Source organism: Cyprinus carpio, chromosome B9 (assembly GCF_018340385.1).
Source record: "Cyprinus carpio isolate SPL01 chromosome B9, ASM1834038v1, whole genome shotgun sequence".
NCBI classification, from domain to species: domain Eukaryota; kingdom Metazoa; phylum Chordata; class Actinopteri; order Cypriniformes; family Cyprinidae; genus Cyprinus; species Cyprinus carpio.
The window spans coordinates 19,504,284-19,526,638 of NC_056605.1; the positions used below are offsets into that span (position 1 = coordinate 19,504,284).

The 22,355-nt window shown below is 37.5% G+C and overlaps 3 protein-coding genes across 3 annotated transcripts in view; 1 reads left to right on the forward strand and 2 right to left on the reverse strand.

Moving 5' to 3' along the window:
- The window catches only part of gdap2 (ganglioside induced differentiation associated protein 2), a 28,120-nt gene extending 25,797 nt beyond the window's left edge, over positions 1-2,323 (forward strand). The window contains exon 14 of the mRNA XM_042731383.1: positions 2,300-2,323. Within this exon, the coding sequence (XP_042587317.1) occupies positions 2,300-2,308 (9 nt within the window). The 3' untranslated portion in view covers positions 2,309-2,323. The remainder of the gene's footprint in view (positions 1-2,299) is intronic.
- A 9,971-nt stretch (positions 2,324-12,294) lies between these two features.
- tent5c (terminal nucleotidyltransferase 5C) lies at positions 12,295-13,867 on the reverse strand. Its single transcript, XM_019090655.2, has one exon. The coding sequence runs from the start codon at positions 13,865-13,867 to the stop codon at positions 12,698-12,700; it is 1,170 nt and encodes a 389-aa protein (XP_018946200.2). The 3' UTR covers positions 12,295-12,697.
- A 7,928-nt stretch (positions 13,868-21,795) lies between these two features.
- man1a2 (mannosidase, alpha, class 1A, member 2) overlaps positions 21,796-22,355 on the reverse strand; it is a 75,094-nt gene continuing 74,534 nt past the window's right edge. Inside the window, exon 14 of the mRNA XM_042731385.1 lies at positions 21,796-22,269. Coding sequence (XP_042587319.1) covers positions 22,138-22,269 — 132 coding nt within the window. The 3' untranslated portion in view covers positions 21,796-22,137. The remainder of the gene's footprint in view (positions 22,270-22,355) is intronic.

The window sequence follows — 22,355 nt, forward strand, 5'->3', positions numbered from 1 at the left end:
TGCTTGTTAATACAAATTATCAAGTTGTTACAAATATACAATTAAAAGAGAAGACAACACACTCTGTAATGATTGACTTTATTGTAGATGTTTTGATAAGAGTGGGCTCTCCCTCACTCTCTGAGCCTGCTTCCGTCTCCTCTTCAATGGAAGTAGATGAGAATGGGGTAAGATGAACCAGTGGGTAAATTGACCCACCCCCTGTATCTTGGCAACTGTACACTTTTATTGTCATGTGACGATGTATTTTGGAACCACCCATCATTTCTGCCAGACTGTGATAAGGAGAAACACATGGGGGGAATGGAGAGCACCCATTTACTTCAAAAACAGTCAAATTTAAGCATAACAGATGTAATGGTTGTTACATCTAAGCAAATTTATCCAGGTCTAAAAATATTTATGATACATATTGGTGATTTAACAACATAAAAGTCCATGCAAATCATTTAGCCTGAACTGGTTAGCTTTCCAAAAATGACAGCTATGGGGCAAAGTGAGCCAAATGCTGTGGGGTAAATTGTGTCAGCATTCTAACTTACCCCACCATAAGGCACTGTAGTTAAGGTAAATCTCTGAATTATAAACTGGTGTTTTATATTACTGGTTTAGTTTATCATATATACATATTATTTGCAGTTTATTTGATAAGGACAGTGTACAAGTGCACTAAATCCTTCTCTGATAAGAACCAGAAAATGCTTTTCATCACATTATAATACGATATATATATATCTTTCCACCTGTAGTCACTAATGACCAACAAACTCTCTGTTTTAGTCTGTTTTTATGAAGGCTACAGCTTTGGTGTTCAACATATTGTTTCAGAAATGCAAACAATTAAATATTGAAATTTAAACTTCATTTGGTTGGTTTTATGTTGTTAAAGTTAACTTTAAGAAAATAAGACTGTTTGTAAAAGAAAATTATTAAATAAATTTTTATAAGTATTATTTATTTCACATGGGTTTGAATCAGATTCGATCAGATGGTCATTTTACACCCAGATGTTGCATCTTACCCACTGACTCGACTTGGGTCAACGCCAAACCCGGGGCAAACTGAGCCATGAGAACACTTCTTTTATAAGAAGCATTCTTTTAGAACCCTTTGTCATAGATACATTCTGATCATTTAAAATGATAGGAATACTTTCATTTGGATAGGATAGATACTTTCATTGTACTTCTGCGTCATTTTCCTTTATCTTGAGGACCACATTAGTAAAAAGTGGCTAATCTTACACCATTCTCCCCTATAAGTATTAGACATTTAATTTAATATTTTACAGCATACATCTATATTATATACTTATAAACAACTAATTTAGAACATTTATACTATTTTTTTTTAATTATTTATAGGCTTACTATTAATTCGGTTTTAATAAGTGTAGTAATCTAGTGTTATAGATTACTAGTTTCAGGACAAGGGGAAATATACTTAATTACAAGAATTAAAGTGTGTCAAACTGCTAAATATTCTATCTGCTGGCTTGCTGGAACTTTGAATTCATGTTTGCAATGCTGAACTGCCTTTAGCAGCCTCCATTCGCTTTTTATCTGCAAGTTTGGTGTTATCTATATAAGATCTGATGAGGTATAATAATTTGATTTGACATTCTAATTCAGAACATGGATGTTTTGTACAAGTTGTTAGCGCTTTTATTACAGACAAAAATAAAAACAAACTACCAACTAATTACTAGTTCAGTGGATCAACCACTGACTGCTGTGGATTGTAATGCATCTACATGGTAATGCAACCACCTTCAGGGACTGTGGTCTCCATTTAGTGGAACAGTAACAGACAGATTTGAACTGGGGTGATGGGGGGGATTGGTGAGAGGGGCACCTCAGCCAATGAGGGCAAAGGAGCAGTGGCTCTAGCCACCGGGCCACCCCACTGTGCACGGCCCTGGCCCCAACCCTCTCTTCATTCAAACTATAACCAACTCCACTGCACTTTTTTTTTGTTTTTTTTTTATGAATTTCCTTTGCTCTTTGAAAGGCCTGTAACACCTCTGTTAGATTGACCTCACAGCTTCAGGAGGTGAATCATCATACAGTAGCATCGAGCAGACACTCATTAATTCCCAGCACATCTATTTCCATAAGTGCTCACTTGGCTATTGGAATCCTCACATATTTCTTTGGTATATCCTAGAAACTACACCCTTTATTAAATACTTGAATAAATATTTACCTACTGAATATTTGTATTGTATGGTAAATACAACCTCTTGGGTTGATGTACAGTGCAGCTAGATCTAGATCTATCTTTATATTTGTGCTGACAGGCTCTCTAGGATGTAGGTGTGTCTTGGGCTTATGTTGTGGTGACAGGGGCCTCTGCGTTTTACAGGTGCCAGTCTGTGAACAAATGTAACCTTTACTACTGTTTATCTTTATTCGACTGTACTTCTGAATATCTTCTCTGCTCTTCCAGGTTAACAGCCCCTATTACACGGCTCAACACTACCTCCCACTATTCACCCAGAAAACCCCAGAACCGAGGAAAGGACCTGCCTCTTTTCACCGGGCCGACATGAACCCGATGACCCCGACTCTGATGTGAACAAGATGAATGCAGTCAAAAGTGCATCTTTGCCATTCCTGACCGGCAAGTTTTCTCTGTGACAGTGAAAGACTGTCAATCAATAATGCTGTATAAACACATCCTGCTTAAACCTGCTGAACGTGCCACAGACTTGTACCAAACCCAGATGTCACTGAAGGAACCGCCTGCCTGACACAAGCTGTTTTTGAACAAGGTATGCGTGTGTGGTTTAGATGAAGAGACTGAATGTGAAACACATGTACCAGTGTCTGCGAGAATAATGGCTGGAAATAGGCAAAACTTCGGCTTCTGGTTTGAATTTCTTATGTCCTTGGCCATCCAATCATCTGAAAGCCTCATATTTTGCTGTCTAAACTGTTTTGTTTCATGTCATTCTGTGTCTGCAAAGTCACTAAAAGGAGCAGCGCTTTACTTTTATCTTGATTCTCTTTTTTTTCCACAACAAGCACTTTTACAGCTTTATCTCAGGTGTCAAACAACTATCACTACAGTTTCTTGAGGTTTGACAGGAGCAACTTTTCCTCGTGTATGGGAGGGATGTGCTTTTACAAAGATTGCTTTGTGCAACTCTAAAATCAGGTTGGCCTGTTGAGCTTTCTAGTAGCCTTTTAATAATAGTATTTTCTTCTGTTCCTTTCAATATGGTACAATATGGTTCTGGAAGCTTGATCCGAGGTACACTAAAATCTTGCAGTGCGCCAGTTTGCATTTCATTTGAAGCAGATTTACAAGCATGAGCGAAGGAATGTCACAGACAGAGCTGATCTCAGAGTGAAGCACTGTAAATGGATGATTGAAGTTACTGCAGATGCTGTCTAGTATTATTAATTCTGGTTTTTTTTTTTTTTTTTTTTTTTAGTCAGCCCTTATTGTAGCTGTGCAGTGATTCTTGTTAAATTGCATACCATTTTAAATGAAGTATGAATTATGATGAATAAACAGAATATGGATGAATTTGATGTTATCATTAATCTTTGTTTGGGTGTCTTTAATTATTTTGTTTAATACATATGATCAGTGTGTTTTCAGTTTGAAGCCTTTTGAAATGGGTTGCCTTTATTTAAAAAAGTCTTTTTTTATCAAATATACAAGATTTTAAGCCATATTTAAAATCAATTCAATGACTTAGAGTAATTATTACATAAACAAGCAAAAAAACATATAGTCTGCCAGTACTTATGATTTATGCAAGCAAATAAATAGTTTAATCAAAATCAAATAATCTAAAAGGCATAGCTGTACTTTTATGAAACCACTCACCAAACAAAGGTTTCTATCCACATTATTTTTCCCGTAAGAGTGGGCACTTCTTTTTGTAAATTTTATGTACAACGATTCCGGTCTCATCCGCTTCCAGCTATTTTTCACTGTACAACTGTTGTGTCTTACCATGTTATTTTAATGTATTATATTAATTATGAACACACTGGTTTGTTGTCCAAACAATTTTACCATTTACTGCACTTTTTTTGTTATTCTTCTTGCTTTTTCCCTTCAGTGGCTAACAAACCAGAAATCTCGCACATTCACAGAAAACGTCTTACTTCCACGTTGAAAAATAAGGTGGATAAGATATTTAAAAAATATATATTTTGTTTAAGCTCTTTTTGTCTTATTATGGTATCTATAAATTGATTTAAGGCAATGAATTTAAGACTTACATGGAATGCAAATTTATTTTTAAGGGTTGAGCAACGGCGGTGGTTTTGCAGAAAATCTTTCTGTTCATTGCCTTTAATCATGCAACAGATCTTAATATGAAGACAATTTTTGTGGAGGAAGAATAATCATCAGTATACGTTAATAGTGGCCATTGATGCTTCGTATTGCACAACAACCATGCATGATTTGATGCAAAATGATCACTAGAGTGGATGGTAATCATTCAGGCCAGGGTGTGATGTTACATCCAATCCACCATGGGATATAATTCTATCATGTTAGTCTTTGTGTGTGTTTTTTTTTTTTTTTTTAATGACAACATAAATTAAAAATGGTTGGTGAAAGTGAAGCAACTAGTATCTCTGCAATATTTACTATCATATTTCATTGCAGTGGACAGATGTCACTCTTTTAATATAAATTATTGTTTTGAAGAAAGAAAAAAAAACATGTCTTACTGCACTACAGGATCGGTTCTACATCCAAAAGTATTCTCACACTTTAAGTCACTTACAGCCTCGAGTCTGTGTTCAATATCTCTTACACCTTTGCATATAGCAGCAACAGCAATTCCTTCCCCAATCTTAAAACTCTGTTGAATTGAGTGGACAGCCTATTTCATGTCCATCCATTTATTCTCAGTCAGACTGGTTCAACAGCACATGATATATTTCTGTCATGCTGTTTGTTTTTAATCTTTTAAGCTGTGCTGGAAAGGCAGCAGTCAGTCCAGTGTCTCTGAGGCGGCGCATGTGGTGAGGAAAATGAATCAATCTTTAACAGAGCTCTCACCATGTCTGAGGGGTCAGCAAAGAACTGGACAAGATTGCTTTGGCTTTACACTGTGAATCAGACCGAGTATGACAACATCATCAGGAATCAGCAGGGGTATCTGGGAAATGGAGACATGACAATGTGCCTAATCATCCCTGGCTGGTCTGTAGGCTTACATGAGCTGTCCTTAAATAACCTTCCTTACAGCAGTCACCATTTAATCAAATGCATTAATTACCCTATGCATATAGACATGCAATTTAACTGCATTCACTCTGTTCCAAGTGTTTTCCAATCATTAGTTAGTATGGACATGATTCATGCACACAAAATATTAAAGGAATAGTTCACCCAAAAATGAAACTTACCTTCCTTACCTTCATGTTGTTCCAAACCTGTTTGACTTTCTTTTATCTGCAGAACAAAAGAAGATAGTTTGAAGAATGTTGATAATCCAAATGGGAACCAAAAAAAAAAAAAGATTATCTTTCATTTTCTGCAGAATAGACATGAGGGTTAAGTATAAAGATATAATTTTTAGGTTTAGGTGAACTATTCCTTTAAATATAAATTATTATAATCATGGTTCTTTATCACAATGTTTGCCGACATATGACTTTATTGTTGCACTAACTGTGATCCAGAAAGAAATATAGCCTATACTGAAGCGATCCGGTTTAAGCAGAATGAAATAAAAAAGACTAATTGGCCCTATAGGCAGCAGGATGATTAATTGGGAGAATGAACATAGACGCTCGCTCTCTTTTATCAGTGTTGGAACTGAAATTATGGCATTGATTAGCGCAGACCATCTGCTTATTGTTCTGCTCTTGTCTGTTCTGTTGCTGCAGAAGTTGGAGGGCAGCAGCGGGTCACAGTGCTGCTGTGAATATCACTGCTCAGTGGGGGGCAGCAGCACACTTACAACATTACTGGGATGTTGATTCATAATAGAATATTACATTGTTTATCTACACGGATCCATTTGTTGTAAAATTCTGACTGTAAATGTTTCTGGGAAACGATCTCGTTCACGCACGAAATGTCTTGGCGCGAAGATGTTTATTTGAAATGCGAGAGCAAGATGAGGTAACTTCATGAAGGTGATGACATAAGTAAACAATAAGTCATTTTTACTAACTGACATTTACACGGATTCTAACGTTGTAACTGCACAAAAGCGAGGCAAATGAAATAAAAACTAATTTCCAAACCTCTGAGTTTTCTTTTTCGTGCCTGCAGAATCGGGACGAGTTCATAGATAGGCTATGTCAAATTTGAAAAATGAAATTAGGTTTTAAGTTTAGAAACTAGATCCGGACCGTATCATTGCATGTTGTAAAGGGTTCAACAGACAGATATGCAGGAAGTGCATACAGAAACAGTAGAGTATTTTATTAGTCCAGTCATGGTTCAAATGCCACTGCAAATGATACATTTAGCATCTTTTCTTTCTTTTTTCTGCTTGCAACCACTCAACTTTGTGTCAGTATTCTCAGTTTTTATCTTTTCACTCATTTTATGACAATTTCGTGAAAAAAAAAACTATTGCAAAAATTATTAATATTGCAAATATTCAAAGAAATAATATCATAAACAACTGCATGTAAGACCAGGTTAGTTGTCACACTTTTACTCCAGACGATATTTATTTTTAAGTTTATTTTTGAACATCAGTTTACACACATATCTTAAAGTCTTGATAGAAACTCTTGATGAATTTTTCCACTCTTATTGCCAAAAAAACGAACTAGACATTGAACGGCCAATGAAATGTTTTTTTTAGCAATATATATAAGTATATATATAAGTTAAGTTTAAGTATTTAAGTAAGTATTTTAAGATTAAGTATTTTTTATTACAGATTTTTGCTATCATGCCACACTGCTATCAGTTACATAAGCATGTACATTCACATTTTAGAGACCATCTTCCTGAAGACGATCATATGGAGTTTGTGACTCAGCGTAAAGGCGTGTGGGGAGCTTGAAGTTGTGGCTCACAGGTTTCTGAGTACCGTCAAAGCGGGGGGAGGTGCAAAGGAACTTAGGGAGGTGTAATAATATTGTTTCTGAGAAATGCTACAGACAAGGTCAAAAAATACCCAGCTTCGCTAGAGTTTACTCCCCCTTACCCCACCCTAGATCTCTCATTCTCTCTGTTTCAGCCACAAGAACATCTGGCATCCCTCCCTTCATCTCTCACCTGTTTCTCAGGACCTTGAGCTCCTATAAATGGCACCTCTTGAAAGATGTTGATGCAGGCAGTGTTTGAGCAGCCTGCCCATTTCCTGGCCAGGACAGACAGTTTGCTTAAGCTGCTTGATTTCTCAGAGGATTGATAAATTTGCCACTTGCACCTTCTGCTTATGTAGCACAACATGAGCATCACGCTGAACCCCCGTGAACCTCTACAGCTTGACAAAGAACGGCATGGGAATATTCTTTGTGTACTGCTCAACATATCATCACAAAAAGGATGTCAAACAAATGTGTTTATCTTTTCTTTTGACTGCTCCTTATCCAGTAGCGGTGACCATTATGTATTAACTACAGACGATTTATAATCTGGGATTTGGACATTTTCTTCGTTCCACATACTAATTACAGAATTGCTATCTCCTATTTGCCTCAAAAACACAGTGAGTCCTGAAAATAACTCCGAACACAGCAGCTTGATTGATAGTTTTGTGGGAATAAAGTCTCAGTATTAATCTTTTACAGTCTTGTAATGGTTCACTGAAATAAAATTTAAGACTAATTAAAAGTTGATCTGACAAGAGGCATAAATATTATGAGGAAACACATGCTCTCCTCAGCATAACCTCCGTGTGCACAGAAACCTGGCATGTTTCATACAAAATAAAAATGCTGTTCTCTGCACAAATTAAATGGCCCTTATTTCAAACAGGGAACTTTCTCTCATCCATATGTCTCTTATAAATAACAGTACTGAAGAGAATGGAGAGAGGGGATTCTCTAGATAAAGACTGTGCTGTGTGCTGTGCTTTCATTGTTTCCCTCTACATGTTTCTATCAGCACTGTTCCAGAAATCAGTCATTGTTGGCCAGCCATTTTCACTCATTATTGTTCTCGCAGTGGCCTCCAGTGACTGAGCACCAGGACTTGTGTGAAGTGAACACACTCACTAACTGTCCTGGGCCTTTGACTATCAGCCACACACACCTGCATGTCTTTACCACTCATTTGAGTGCATGGAATATGGGAGAGTTCCAGGTGTTACCAAGTGAACTGTGAAAACAATTCCTCCCACAACATTTTGTTAATATGCACAATTAAGTGTAACCATGGAAATGTAATGAACCGAATTCCACTAGCCAGCATCACAACAAATATTTCACAGTGAACCTCAAAATAAATAACCTAAGTACTACTACTAACAATAAAAATAAGTATATACACATACATTTTTAATTTCTGACTTTTTAAATGAACCACCTTATAAAAATTAAAATACATATTAAAAGGCACATATATTAGATAGATAGATTTTAATTAATTTTAATGTCATGTCCTAATTTAATATATTGAACACTAACAAGGAAGTTTGATGCATTTAATAGTGAATATGTTGATCTGTAACACTATCTGTAAGCAGAAACCGTTCAGGGAATTTCCCTTCACAACTAGATAGAGGTTTTAAAGCTCGGATCTCTTGTGCTACATTATATAACCAGCTTCTCGTTAACCGTAATACAATGTCAGGATAAAGGGTACATAGAGAGGCTTTTAACATTTTCAAGTGTCATTTAGCATATATATATATAAAAAATCACATGCATGTACAATTAAAGGCTAATTAAAGATTTGAATTTGTAGCCCATGTGATGAACATAGATCAGGAATATCTATATCAGCCAAAGAGAGCAGCTCGAGCCTGCGGCAGAGACTGCTGATTCATACTTGTGCTTTTAAGGGCAGTGAAGCAATGCAGCAGAGAAGAACACCACCGGGGCCAGAGAACCCTTGGGAATAAACACCTCAGTGATCCCGGATCATTCAAACACTTAACACATTCAACTATCTGTCTCCATTACGAGAAACACTGGAATAAAGTGTTCCTCCATCTCCAATAGCACATCTACTGTAAAAGTCATGACTAAAGTAAAAAAAAAAAAAAAAAAAAAAAAAAAAAAAAAAAAAAGAAAGGTTTTATTATAGGAAAGGAATACACATTTTTATTGAAAATATCTACTGGATTTTTATTTTCAAAGAAAAGAACATGAAAAAGAATGGGCTTTCAATACTTTATTTTTCCCCTTGATACACATTTTCCTTATTCTCAATTCCCTCCAAAGGAAAATTATAGTGAGGTAAAAGTGCTGAGAAACAAAATGGCACAATGAATCTACATCAAATCACCATGCCGACATCAGAGAGCCGACATAATGATTTCAAAATAATAGTGCGACTTCCATTTTTCATTTTTTTTTTAAACTCACAATCATTAGCATCCTCAAGGACAAACAAGACAAATAAAAAAACAAAAACAAAACCTAAACAAAACCACAACAAATCCACAAACATCAAAACAACACTTCAAAAAGGCCTCAAAAAGGCCTCAATCATCATTAAGACTTGTACTTTAGACAAGCATGTCCAAATCCAATGGACCTCCCCTGCACACACATTCAGAGCTGCGTTACAAAAGCTCCAACACCTTTGTCTGCTGAATAAAGGGTAACACTGGGGAATATGGAATTACAGCTAACAGGAGGACAAAGAAAATAAAAAGAACAGAACATGAATTCAAAAACACAAAAGCATGTTTTCCCATTTTAACACTCCCCTTTCAAGAAACATACTTTACACAGACTTCAAAAAGGAAACGAGCCAAGCCTCATCACGCCAGGCCTTATCTATGTGAAGCACATCTGGACAAGATAAAAAGCACACAAAACAAAAAGCATGTTTCTTTTCATTTTCACACACACAAAATCAAAAAAAAAAAGAAAAAGAGAGGGAAAAAAAGGACAGATTAATGTGAGATTCACTTAAGATCATACAAACTATATTTTACACACACACCAAAAAAAGAAAACCAGTTCTGAAACAAGAGTACTTGTTCCTGATGAGCTAACATTTTATATATATATATATATATATATATATATATATATATATATATATATATAAAATACACAAACACATATACACACACACTTTAACTTCCTTAGTAATACAATGCTTTTCTAACAGTTTCACTTTTCAGGAAGTTGGCTGAATAAGAGTTGTAACCCTCAAGACACACTGTAGCCCTTTATCATGTCCCTGAGACGCCCCCATATTAAAAAAAGAAAAGAAAAAAAAAAAAGGGGGGGGGCACCTTATAGCTTGTGATGGTGACTAGCTTTGGAGTATAAGGCCTGTAAAGTGCATTCATTGACATGGGTTCTTTTACAATTTGACCATCTTCAGGTTTTGAGTATGCAGTGTAGTGCACAGTACTTGCTTTGGTTAGGAGGGTGATGTTGAAAAGATGGGACAATGACTCAGTACAACCTGAATGACTAGAAAATTACAATTAGAAAAAGCAATGTGTGACATGGAAGAAAAAAAAAAAAAAAATAATTCATCATCCTTCACCCTTGTTTAATGGACTGGCAAAAATGTAAAAGCCACAAATATTCTGAAACCATACATCATAAACTACAACACATTCAAAATCCAAAAAAAACAATCACAAAAAAAAGGCACATATGTGCTGTGTTGCTGGTTCAGACATTGGTCCACAGTCTGCATGTCCCAAAAACACTGGGGAAGAAAAAAAAAAAAAAAAAAAAGTGTGGGGCCAAAATACAAAAAAAAAAAAAAATGTACGAGTAAAAATCCATTCCAGCTCAATGCACTTTGGGGTGTAACCCACTGAATGGGAGGCCATGTGACCCTTCTCCCTTCACCCTAAAAGTCTGTGAGCGCAGATAAGAAAAGAAACGTGGCTCTCATGGTTATCTAGTGCATTTGCTTGTACAAGCTGAAGCAGCAGGAGCAGTGACGCATGAGCAGAGGCCAAGAGGAAACCTGAGGGGCAGGGGGCAGCTGTCGGCCATTACGTAAGAGCAGCTAGCAGAATACTACCCTTCTCTGAATGGACGAATGTCGAAAGAGGAACTACACGAGGGCATGACGGGGGGGTCAGGAGAAGACGGACAAGAATAGACATTTACATAATTTAATACTGTCTAACGTACAAAAAGCACGGAACTGGTTTAACCCAGCTGACAATTGCAGTGTGCTTTGAAGCAATAACATCAAATTCACTGACAAAGGACCAAGACAGGAGACGTCGAAGCCTAATAAAGATTAAGAGCTGCAATATCGATTAGATCCAAAACTGGAAAGGAATCCACACTGACATGCTTTTACGTCCATTTAAACAAGCAAGGGTATATCCCTCAGCTACGGCAACCCCTCCCAGACCTCAATTACCAGAAAAGGCTTCGTGACATACCAGCATTCACCCCAGTGACGCTAGTCAAAAGCACAGGAAAGAAGAAAAGTTGCACCACTAGAAATTCCACCCCACATGCTGTCCATTCAAGGCACATCCCGAGAGGTGCAGGAAGGGATAATTTTAGAGTGCTGTGACACCATTTGGCTTGGCTGTTAGCTGGAGGAGGTCTTGTTACACACAGCAGTGCTAAGTCTGCTAATGGCCACAAAAAGCTCAGGAGGACAAAACGTCCAACAGCTGAACCTTGTATGGACAAACATGACCTCTCTGTCCCATTTAAACACAGACACAATGTTAATAGGAGATGAAGGAAGGTTTAACAACTAGAGCTGAGCTTCATTAATCTTCATAAAAATGGACTGTTTAACTGCTCTGAGCTGCTGGGAAAAGGACAAAGCATCTTTTTGCAAATATGCTGCAACCAAATTCAATTTTTCGGGTCTCGCCTTCGTTGTTACTAGCAAGACCGATCCACTTTATAAATGACAAATTCTCAAAAACGTATGGTGGAACACAAAAGTCTTCAGTATTCATTTACACAGCAAACTAAAGCGCATTGCTATGAATACTTTAACATGATTCTGTTCACATTTCTATTTGAGAACAAAATGAATTTAGCTGCCCACCAGTGTACCAAAAAACGAACAAAAACTTATTTCACCTGTGCTCACATTTTTCATATCTTTTTCTTTCAATTTTGTGTTACTTTTTTTTTCCTCCAAATTTCTAAGAACATTATTATAATTTTTTTGGGCTTTTTATTTTGTAACACACAGGAAAAATATTAATTTGTCCAAATATGAATTTTCCTTCATTTTTAATGTTAGAATATATTAAGGCACTATGGGAATTGTTTCTCTTCAATATGGAAAAAAAATAAATAAAAAAATTCTCTCTCAGTTTAGGGACAGAGATGAAAGTAAACAAATCTGAAACATTATAATATTAAAGTAAAAGAAAGAAAAAAAAAAAAAAAAAAAAAAAAAAAAAAAAAAAAGCAAATCACTAAAATATATCACTTTGAATCAGAAATGTCTTGGCACCTCTGCAGAGAAGGAATTAAAAGGAAAAAAGAAAAAAAAAGAAAGAAAAGGAAACACTTGTCATTTTAAATATCCTTTATGCCTACAGGAAACATCCCTTACTGCCATATCTGGCTTTCTGGCCAACTCATGGATTTTGTTGTTGAACAAGCATCTTTGAGTCTTAGTTACAAGGCAACCAAGTTGGAATGGACTGGTTACAAGAGGCCACATAGTAGTTGTTGAAGTTCAGGTCTCTGACATACGGAGCCGGCTGGTAGTAACAGGTGACGCTAGACGCATCAGGTATGGCGTTCTGCTCGGCAAGAACACGAAACGCCATCAGAGAGATGAGGTTAAGCGTCTGCCGCCTCTCATGTCCCATAAGACACACGGTGCTCTCGTTCACGACCCGCCGCAGGATCATGAGGTAGTTGTACTTACTCTTCTCCTCACCGACAAAGTGGCTTTGCAGATAAGCCTCCAGTTTGCGCTGTTGCTCACCAATGTCGGGAAAGTCAATGAAGAAACGGGAGCACATGTAGCGCTCCAGGGCCTTAAACTCGTCTTCATCCGTGGCCCTAAAGTCCCTCACCAGGAGGTTGCAGTATTTGAGCAAACCACCTCCGCGGATCTCCTCCGGCCGTTTGGTGGCGATGAGCTTGTTCCTGAGGTGGTCCAGAGCCACGGCAAAGTCACCGTACACGCTCTCCCCGACCACAGTAGGGTGGAAGTGCCGAGACATGGGGTTTTCTGAGAAGTCATAGTACGACAGAACAGAGTCCAAAATGATCTGAAAGGAGTCCACGCTGAACTCAAACTGTCTCCGGATCGAGTCCACAAACTTAAGTTCCACATTGCGGCCGTTGTTGTTTGACAGCGAGATGAGGGACCAGCGGTCCTGCTCGGTGTACACTTTGACCAGCTTCTGGACATAGGCCTCTTTCAGCGTCATGGGAGTGATCTTCTCTTTGTTCACCCCCTCTGGCAGAAAGTCCAACAAAGTGCTCAAAACCACATCTTTAATGAGCTGGAACTCCTCTTCCCGAGGAAGGTCTACTCTGAAGATGACGTCCAGGTCTTTGTAGCTCCAGCCAATGTCCTTCACCAGCACATGGCTGGCGGTGGAGCCATTCAGACGTACATCTTTGACCATAATGCCCCTCAGCTCCAGACGGTTCCTAACCATCTGTACGATATCCTTCAGACGGACCTCCAGGGTGGGAAAGTTGCCACGTCCGTGAACTGGCACGGCCTCCGTCAGCACGTCGTTCAAGCGGCTCACTTGCTCCCAGGTAAGCACGCTTTGCGACTCGCTTTCACTGCTGGATGAGGCTGAGTTAATCCATGCCATCCATCCATGCACCTTCCATAAAAAAAAAGAGCAAAAAAAATATCACAAACTAAAAAACCTTTTTTTTTTTTAATATAGATAATTAGCTTCAACTAAAATAAAATGGTGTGTACTTAAAGAACATTATATACAATGTCCAAAAGGGTCACCACTCTCTCATAACAGAAAAGCTAACAAGGATTCACAGGCTTTCCAGAAGGACAAACAAACTCCAAACAGAAACTGAAGCATTTAAACTGTGACACACTCAGCTGCTCCTCAATTAATTCAACATGATTCCCAACGAAAAACATCCAAACGAATCCCAAAAGAGCACGGATCAATCACGCACACTAAAACTCGTCTAAACCAAATTACAATGTGTACAGGATTCCCATCATAATTTTAAACCAACCAGAGGAAGATTTTAAAGGATACAATCAGATTAAAATAAAAGTAAAAATTATGTAAAAGTTGTTTTTTTAACATTCCTATTGATGTTTTAGAAGGACACATAATCCTACCATTTTAATAAAATAAAAATACAAAAAAACTATTGATGTTTTAGAAGGACATTTTATCCTACTATTTTCTGAAAATAAACGTGTTAGAAAATATCAGATTTGTATATACATAAAAATATAAAAACACACAAAAATTGGATTGGTTTCAAAATTATAATGGAACCAAACAATAAACGAACTACACATTAGACGATACATGGCGGTCTGCACTCCCAAATCAACAATATACATTGTATCATAACCACAATTTAAGTAAAAAAAAAAAAAAAAAAAAAAATAACAACAATACAAAAACAAAACATACAAAGGTTGAAAAAAAAAAAAAGTTTTTTTAATCGGAGTATGATTAAAAAAAAAAAAAACAATCTAAAACAAAGCACCCCACGAGACAAAACAAAACAACAAAAAACCCGAGATAAACCATCAATCAATCCAAACAAACCAAATACAAAGCATGCAATCCGACACGCTAACTTTAAAGTGAATCCTCCGACTGCACACGAATCACACAGACCCAACGCGTTGGTATCAAGTTATAAATATGAATTACCACCAACCACCCTCATCAAAAAAACCACAAGAACTCATCAACAACGTCGTCACAAAAAAGTAATGGATGTTAAATAAGAATTCGCACCAGCAGCAACTCCATCCATCCGTTCGTTCGTTCAGTCGTCAGACGCTAGAGCTTCAGTTCTGAAGAGCACACACACATGCGCGCTCTCTTATAACTACTGCCTACTAAACAACCTGGCTCTCCGTACCTCCACTGCGCACTATTTTTCTGAAGCCTTGCCATCAACACACACATAAACATATTTATTTTATTTAACAGATAAAATCATACATAATCTACTTACCATTACTCCCATGTTAGGCTCCGCAATACAACACATTTATGGACTAAGGCTCTATATGGAATTCAAAAACATACGGCGTTCTATTCGCTGGTATCAATGCGCCAGGCGAAGCCTGTAATTGGCTCAAGAGGTTTTCGTGTTGCCAGGCGACCACAGACACTTGTCGAATTTGACATCCGGCTTTTGAAGAGAGTGAAGCAGGTTAAAACTGGAACACATTTGGTAACCCGAGGTTTAGTATCACCTCATATTTTCAGTATTTTTCAGAAGGTGCATTAGGTAAGCTGGGCTATCAGTTAAAAATATTTAAAGCTCAGCCTCTTCTTGTTGTCAGATTGGAAATTATACAACAAATAAAATAATTCGCTAATACTTAATAATGAGCACACATGTTAAAACAAAATATAGGCCTGTATTTTTTCATTTGATGATAAAATAAGTGGCAAAATCATTCTGAACATGGATTCACTATATATGTGAGGACTAAAAATTTGGCCCTCAAAAACATACCCGCACAAATGCTCTTTTGTAGGTGGTGTCCTTCATAACTGAGAAAAACAGACACTAATTAATATTTGTTTTGGAAAAGCTGGATCTACGAGAAACTCCAATAATTATTACATACATTTACACTGAGTCTGTAAAGAATGAGCCACACTGTGGTGAGTGTCAGTGAAATTGTGGATGGTGAGAGTAAAAGAATATGCATGACTGAGGAAAACTCAACATCAGCACATATAGCATATCGCTGATGCTGCTGAGTAACTCAACAGACCTAGTGCAGCCTCCAGAGGAAAGATGAGGGAGGGATATTCCGGTCTGTAGGTTCCTTCTGAATCTTTTCTTAGCAGTGATGTGGGTATAAATTACATGAGAAAGCGAAACAGGAAATTATTGCTCAGTTAGCGTGTGAGGAAACTCCAGTTTTGTGTGCTGGGTCTCTGAACCACAATGAATTTTCTGAATGGCAGAGAAAAGAGAAAGAGAGAATGAGACAGCAACAGAGAGAGAATTAGACTAGGATCTGAGGGACTGTCCTAACAGTTTTGTGTTAATCTAACATAAAGTCAGTGGTGAGGACTTGCTATTATTATATGAGATAAGAAAAAATTAATACAAGATGCTATTCCCCGAGCCACTGACATTTATGATGGGAGCCTCTTTCATACACACACAGTAATCAACATTAAAGATTGTTTTAGGGAATTATTGCACCATATTTTAAACGTTTGACTAAAATGCCAGCCTTGACAGCAAAGTTTTACCTTAGCCAAGCTTATATTTCATATGAAGGGTTTGTCCACAATTATGCATGAGGCTTGTCCAAACAGGATGATGCATTTACATATTAAAATGAGGATGAAGCATGAGATACATGCTACTTAAGTGAAGGAAAATGATTTATGTCAGTATGTACAAAACTAAGAGCATCTGGATTATTACTGCCCAATTTGGTTTTGTAAACTTTTTCTTAGTTGGATTTTTTTAACAACTTGATGACCTGAAAAAAAAAAAGTAATGAGTCATAACCACAAGAGAAAAAGAGAAGGCGAAAGGAGGTGGCAGATGTCATGAGCGGGGTATCATTTGCTCTTTCAACAACCCTAGAGCTTTATCACAAATGCTTGCCAACAACATCACATAGAGCTCAGAAGAAAGTCACACCTAAGACTAATTAATAGTTAATACATTAAATTCATAAAAGTTTCGGAATTATTTGGAACCTGAACCATGATCTGTCAATCCTTTGTTGGATTTGTTAAAATGAGAACTCACTGAACTGTCAAACAAAGGTTTCTTTTAGCATCAATCAAATAAATGGCACCAAACATCATGGTTAATGCCTTTGAGAAACATCTTACAATACATGAAGTCTTATGAGGCTAAGCAAGCATTTTCTTTCACAGATAGACTTAATAGAATAAATAAACTTCACCGAGAGCGCTGAATCGAGTAGAAATTAAGTAGTGTTTTGTTCAAAGGTGAATGCCATTTAGTTTGTGAGGAGTGGCAATGCCACCTGCTGCAGCTGGGCTCAGCGCCAAGTGGAAATGACTCACTGTCCATGCTACGGATGGTTAACTGGTGGCCATTAACACATTAAACACACTGAAGGAGGCGTGCACACGCACATACAGGCCATTAACACATTAAACACTCCACTACGTTTGCGGACATCCACGCAATTGTTTTTTTCCCCCTGTCTATCAGTCCGATGACTCATGGTGACATTCATAATCCTCTCTTTCCTGTATCTATTGATTAAAATTCAGAGCTCCTGAAAAACAAAAACATGATGCAGAGGGTCTCGTGCATCCTCAGAAGAGAGGTCTGGTTAATACCAAAGGGACGGATAGAGCACTGGCTCTCACCTGTTGGACAAATTCATCTGTCAGCTGGTAGAAGCTACAGTAGCTAAATGGAAAGTTCACTCGAAAATGAAAATACTGTCACCACTTACTCATGCTCATGTCAATCCAAACCTGTATGACTTCATTTCTTCTGCTGAACACAAAAGATATTTTGAAGAATGATGAGAACTAAGCAGTTTTGGTGCACATTGACTTCCAATGCATAGAAGGGGGGAAAAACTGACATTTCCATAGAAAAAAAAATATAGTCATACAGGTTCAGAAGTACTTGAGGGTGAGTAAATTATGACAAAACTCGAATTTTTGGGGGAAAATTGTTTCTATTAAATCAGGCCGATGGCTCAATGACATGACATTCATTTTTTGGCCAGAGTATTAATTTATTTAAAAATATATTAAAATGCAAGTAATAAATAAATTACACCTGATAAGAAGTATAACATTTTTGTAAAGAAAACCTTAAGTAGTTTGGCATGAGGTCTGGAAAAGAAACACACACACACACACAGCGAGAACACTGATAGATCAAAACCACACCGATAAAACTGATAGACAATCATAACTGTATCAAGGTTAATCTCTTAAATTATCATAAAAACAAAAAAAGATTATTTCAGGTCCACAAAAGCTTAATCCAATTTACCAACAAACAATTCAACAATCAATAAATAAACATTCAAAAATAACATACCAAATAACAAATACTTTTACAAATTTTTATTACATTTCATTAAATTGTACAAAAGTTTGGTACTGTGTTGGGTCGCCACTTGTCCAACTGAAATCTGAATGCTGAAGCAAAACCAGTTTAGAACTATTACACACTTTAAGACTCATCATGATTGTTAGAACTTTATAATAACAGTGCTGAGGAGGTCAGATCGGACATCAGACAACAACCATCATCTTACGTAGCTTATCATACAGGAATAATATTGGCACATCTGACAAATATGGCTGTGACCATATTGTAATTAGAATTTTCAAATGTGTTTAATACCACAGAAATACAACACACCCAGGGGAGAAAATATTTGTAAAGATATTTGAAATATGCAACATAGCGTCCCATTCAATTTGACAGCCTATACTCTAGCACATTTTTTGCTTGAAGGAATAAGATCTTTTGTTTTGACAGTTCCATTTTGCTAACCTGAAGAATACAAACAGCCACTCGAGCAGGCAGACACAGGAGTATGTAAATAACCAACAGGATGGCGTACCAATGACAAAATGCAGTTTCAGTGGCTGCTGTTATTCTGTTTCTCTTGAACTGACCTACCTGGTTCACAGTGACCTTGGAGCTTTTTTTTTTTTTTTTTTGCTCCACACACTAGCAACATGACCGTTTCTCCAGCTTATCGCCCACTGCTTTCCACTGAGCAACAGTTGACTCTGTAGTCTAAGTTGACCTAAACTAGAAATGATGAAACCCATTCTGTACATAAGATTCAACATTTGTTCTTGCTTCTGCTGAAGCACAAGATACTCTTTGGATTGTTCTCAAATCATGCTGGAGAACATGATCATCAGGTTTTTTGGAGTTTATGAATATTTGTATTAAATTAGGAAAATGTAAAATACAAGCATTTCCATTAGAGTTTCCATAGAGACTTGGACCCGAGTGTATATGCGTGGAAGGAGAAATCCGTCATAGTTCAGCATCTGTTCAGCAGATGATACATCAGGGTCACATTGTGTCACTAGGGTTGTTGAAAAAGGGCACATGACACCCAGCTTGTGACCTCTGCCTCCTGCTTTTGCCATCCATCCATCCTGTCCTGTCATACTGCGGTCAGTCTAGACAGCTCAATGACAGAGGACAGCTTAAACAAACAAACAAACAAACGGACATCCCTCATGTTTGCGAATAAAGAGAGAGAATAACAACAAGCTCACATGTGTGAAATACTGTAAACAATGTTTGCAATACTTAAAAACTATATACAAAGAGCGGGGCAATGTGCCAGGACCAGTTCACCATGACCTATAATATCAATGTGTGCTGCCAAGAGTAAAAGAGCATGAAGGCCTCAAAATAGATAAAGCCTCTATCAATAATATTACTACTGAAATAACTGAAATGTACATGCTGTAGCTAGATTCCATCTACTGTATGTGCTAAGAACAATTGCACAGGGTCACAACATGATGTTTCCACTCATTCATGATTATGGATGAAAAATTAGAAAAATGTATTTTAAGAGATCACAGGAGCATATTTCTATATGCCGAGCATCAATATTATATATAATAAACTGTATGTGAGATTGTAAGTCTCTTATAATAAATTTAACTGTACAAATGTCTTAAAATTCATCCTGTGTTACGAATGTGGCTCAATCAAAATTCAGCTCTTTGAGCCCTACGTGAACATAAACGGGAAATTATATTCACAACAGAAACTTGAAAGTTGAGAGATGTTTTATATCTAGAAATTCCCTGATCTTTCTAGGTCTTCCATGACTGTGAGAAACTATGAAACTGAACTATAAATTCCACTGCAAGTCTTTTTTATATGAATCAGCAAGAAAAGACTTGACAATAAAAGCTTGTTTTGTTTTATCCCGTTCACGTTTTTAATCTTTATTGAATTTGTGTGGCATTTTAAACATATTTACAATATTTTTTTATTATTTATTTTTTTATTTTTTTCAGTAAAAATACAAATACAGAAGACAGCTTTGTCAAAACTCACCCAGAAACAACAGGGAAGAGTGTTGGCTTGGGCTTCACTCACCATTAATCAAAGTCATGTTACTGGGAGAAAAGAAAAGAATAGAAATGACAAGTAGAAGAGCAGCCGGACACCGCTGCTGCCATCTAGAGGAGAGGACACATCTCCCTCAGACTGGGATGAGAGGTTTAGAAACTGAGGAACTGAAACGAGGTTATAAAGAGAAGGGAGCTGATCGATGACACCCAGCAACCCATCAGTGCTCCTCCAGTCTTTTTGACAGACTGATTCTCACAGTTCTTTCATCTCCCAAGATGAGAAAATAATTAGCTTTTCCTTCTCTGGTCAACTACATGAAATTTTCTGAGGAAGAGCCATTTTATACACTTGAAGATTAAAAAACCCCAAACATGAGTCTGAGAGGATAAGGCTGAGCACAGTTTCCAAAGAGACTGAATCAATATTAATTAAAGGTCAATTAAACAAAATAAATCAAATCAAACAAAATACTTCACAATGTTGGCTGCAGGTTGTGTTTAATCATCTGATTTCAGAAATCTGTTTCTCTGTCTGCCACCACCGTGTTTCATGTTAAAACTCACATGAAATATTCAGAGGTATGCATTTGACTAATGGAAAAACCCAGAAACTGGTATTAAAAAAAAAAAAAAAGTCTTTGACCTCAGTTCAGGAGTATTCCCAAGTCTAAAACATACATCACAGGCTTAGTTGTTATGCAACTGTATTCAAAATCCTTGCAGTTTTTTGTGTTTTATTTACTCTGGGTGTCTTGTAAAGGGCACACAGTGTATTTTATGAACTCTAAGCCCCATATATATATAAATCTCTACTTTGTTGGCTACGATTAGTGGTAAATCTTGGCTGTTGAAAGAATCTGGTCTGATCTAATAGAGCGGCACCCTCGACAAATGAAAACAAATGGTGACAACCATGAGCATTAGCATCTAAAGCACCGTGACTTTTACCCACACGTTACAGTTACTTCAAGTGTTGATTCATTGTGTTGCAAAATCAACCATCAGCCCATCTGTGTTTCAGAATGCAGTATGAATGACATTCTGGGCATTCACAATGCATGAAAAAAATAAAAAAGAAAAAAAGGTGGGAATGGAACAACGCAGAAAATGCAGGTTTCTGGAATGACGGTGGTAACTGTGTCACAGGCAGCAACTGTTCGATAGCAGCATGTGTCCCTTTTTACTCCTCTAACCTTAACAAACAGACACCGGAAAGACTGTCTAAAAAGAAATCCAGGAGAAAAGAACATTCCTGGGTGCCTCTGGCCTAAATTCAGCCTCAGCTGGAGAAAGATTTCACAGGAGGTCACATCCAACATCTGGCATCTCCAGGAGCCCAGCTCAGAGAGAGAAAGACTCTGAAGGCGGTCTGGTCAGAGAACCATTTATCCATCATTTTGAACAAATTAACCACTTAAATCATTACACAAAAAGAAACCAAAATCCATAAAAAGGACAAAAAAAACCAATCCAGCAATTAACTTGTTAAAATCCTTCCCCAAGTGAGAAACACACCTCCATTTCAGAAGGTCTTTTAGTCTGCTAATGCGTGTACAGTGTGTGCGGACATGTCAGACACGATCAATCCAGCAGTCTGTCCTTCAGAGAATATATGAGAGAGACATAGATAAAGACAGTTGGGTCTGTTCCGGTCCCCTCCGTTCACTGCAGTCCCTTGATTCACAGTCCGGGAGGAGACAGTGGTTGGTGGGTACAGTTCTCTCCTCTCCTTTTCACTGGCAGCTGCTGTCTTTCACAAGGATGGAGGCGTATAGAAAAGGGGCAAGCGAGGGGGAGAACGCCCCCCCGGTGAGTCCGCTCTACCGCTGGGTCTCGCTGCCAGGCAGGGTGATGTTGCCCAGGTGCAGGACGGGCAGAGGATGGGCCTCCGTGTTGAACACCCAGTTCTCAAGAGGCAGCAGCTCATCGCTGGAGAAAAGTAGATAGAGATATGATTCAAACACATTTGGCAATGGGAAACACAACAGCATCAATCACAAAAGAACGTCTCACTTTCCACTCCTTTTTCACATCCAAA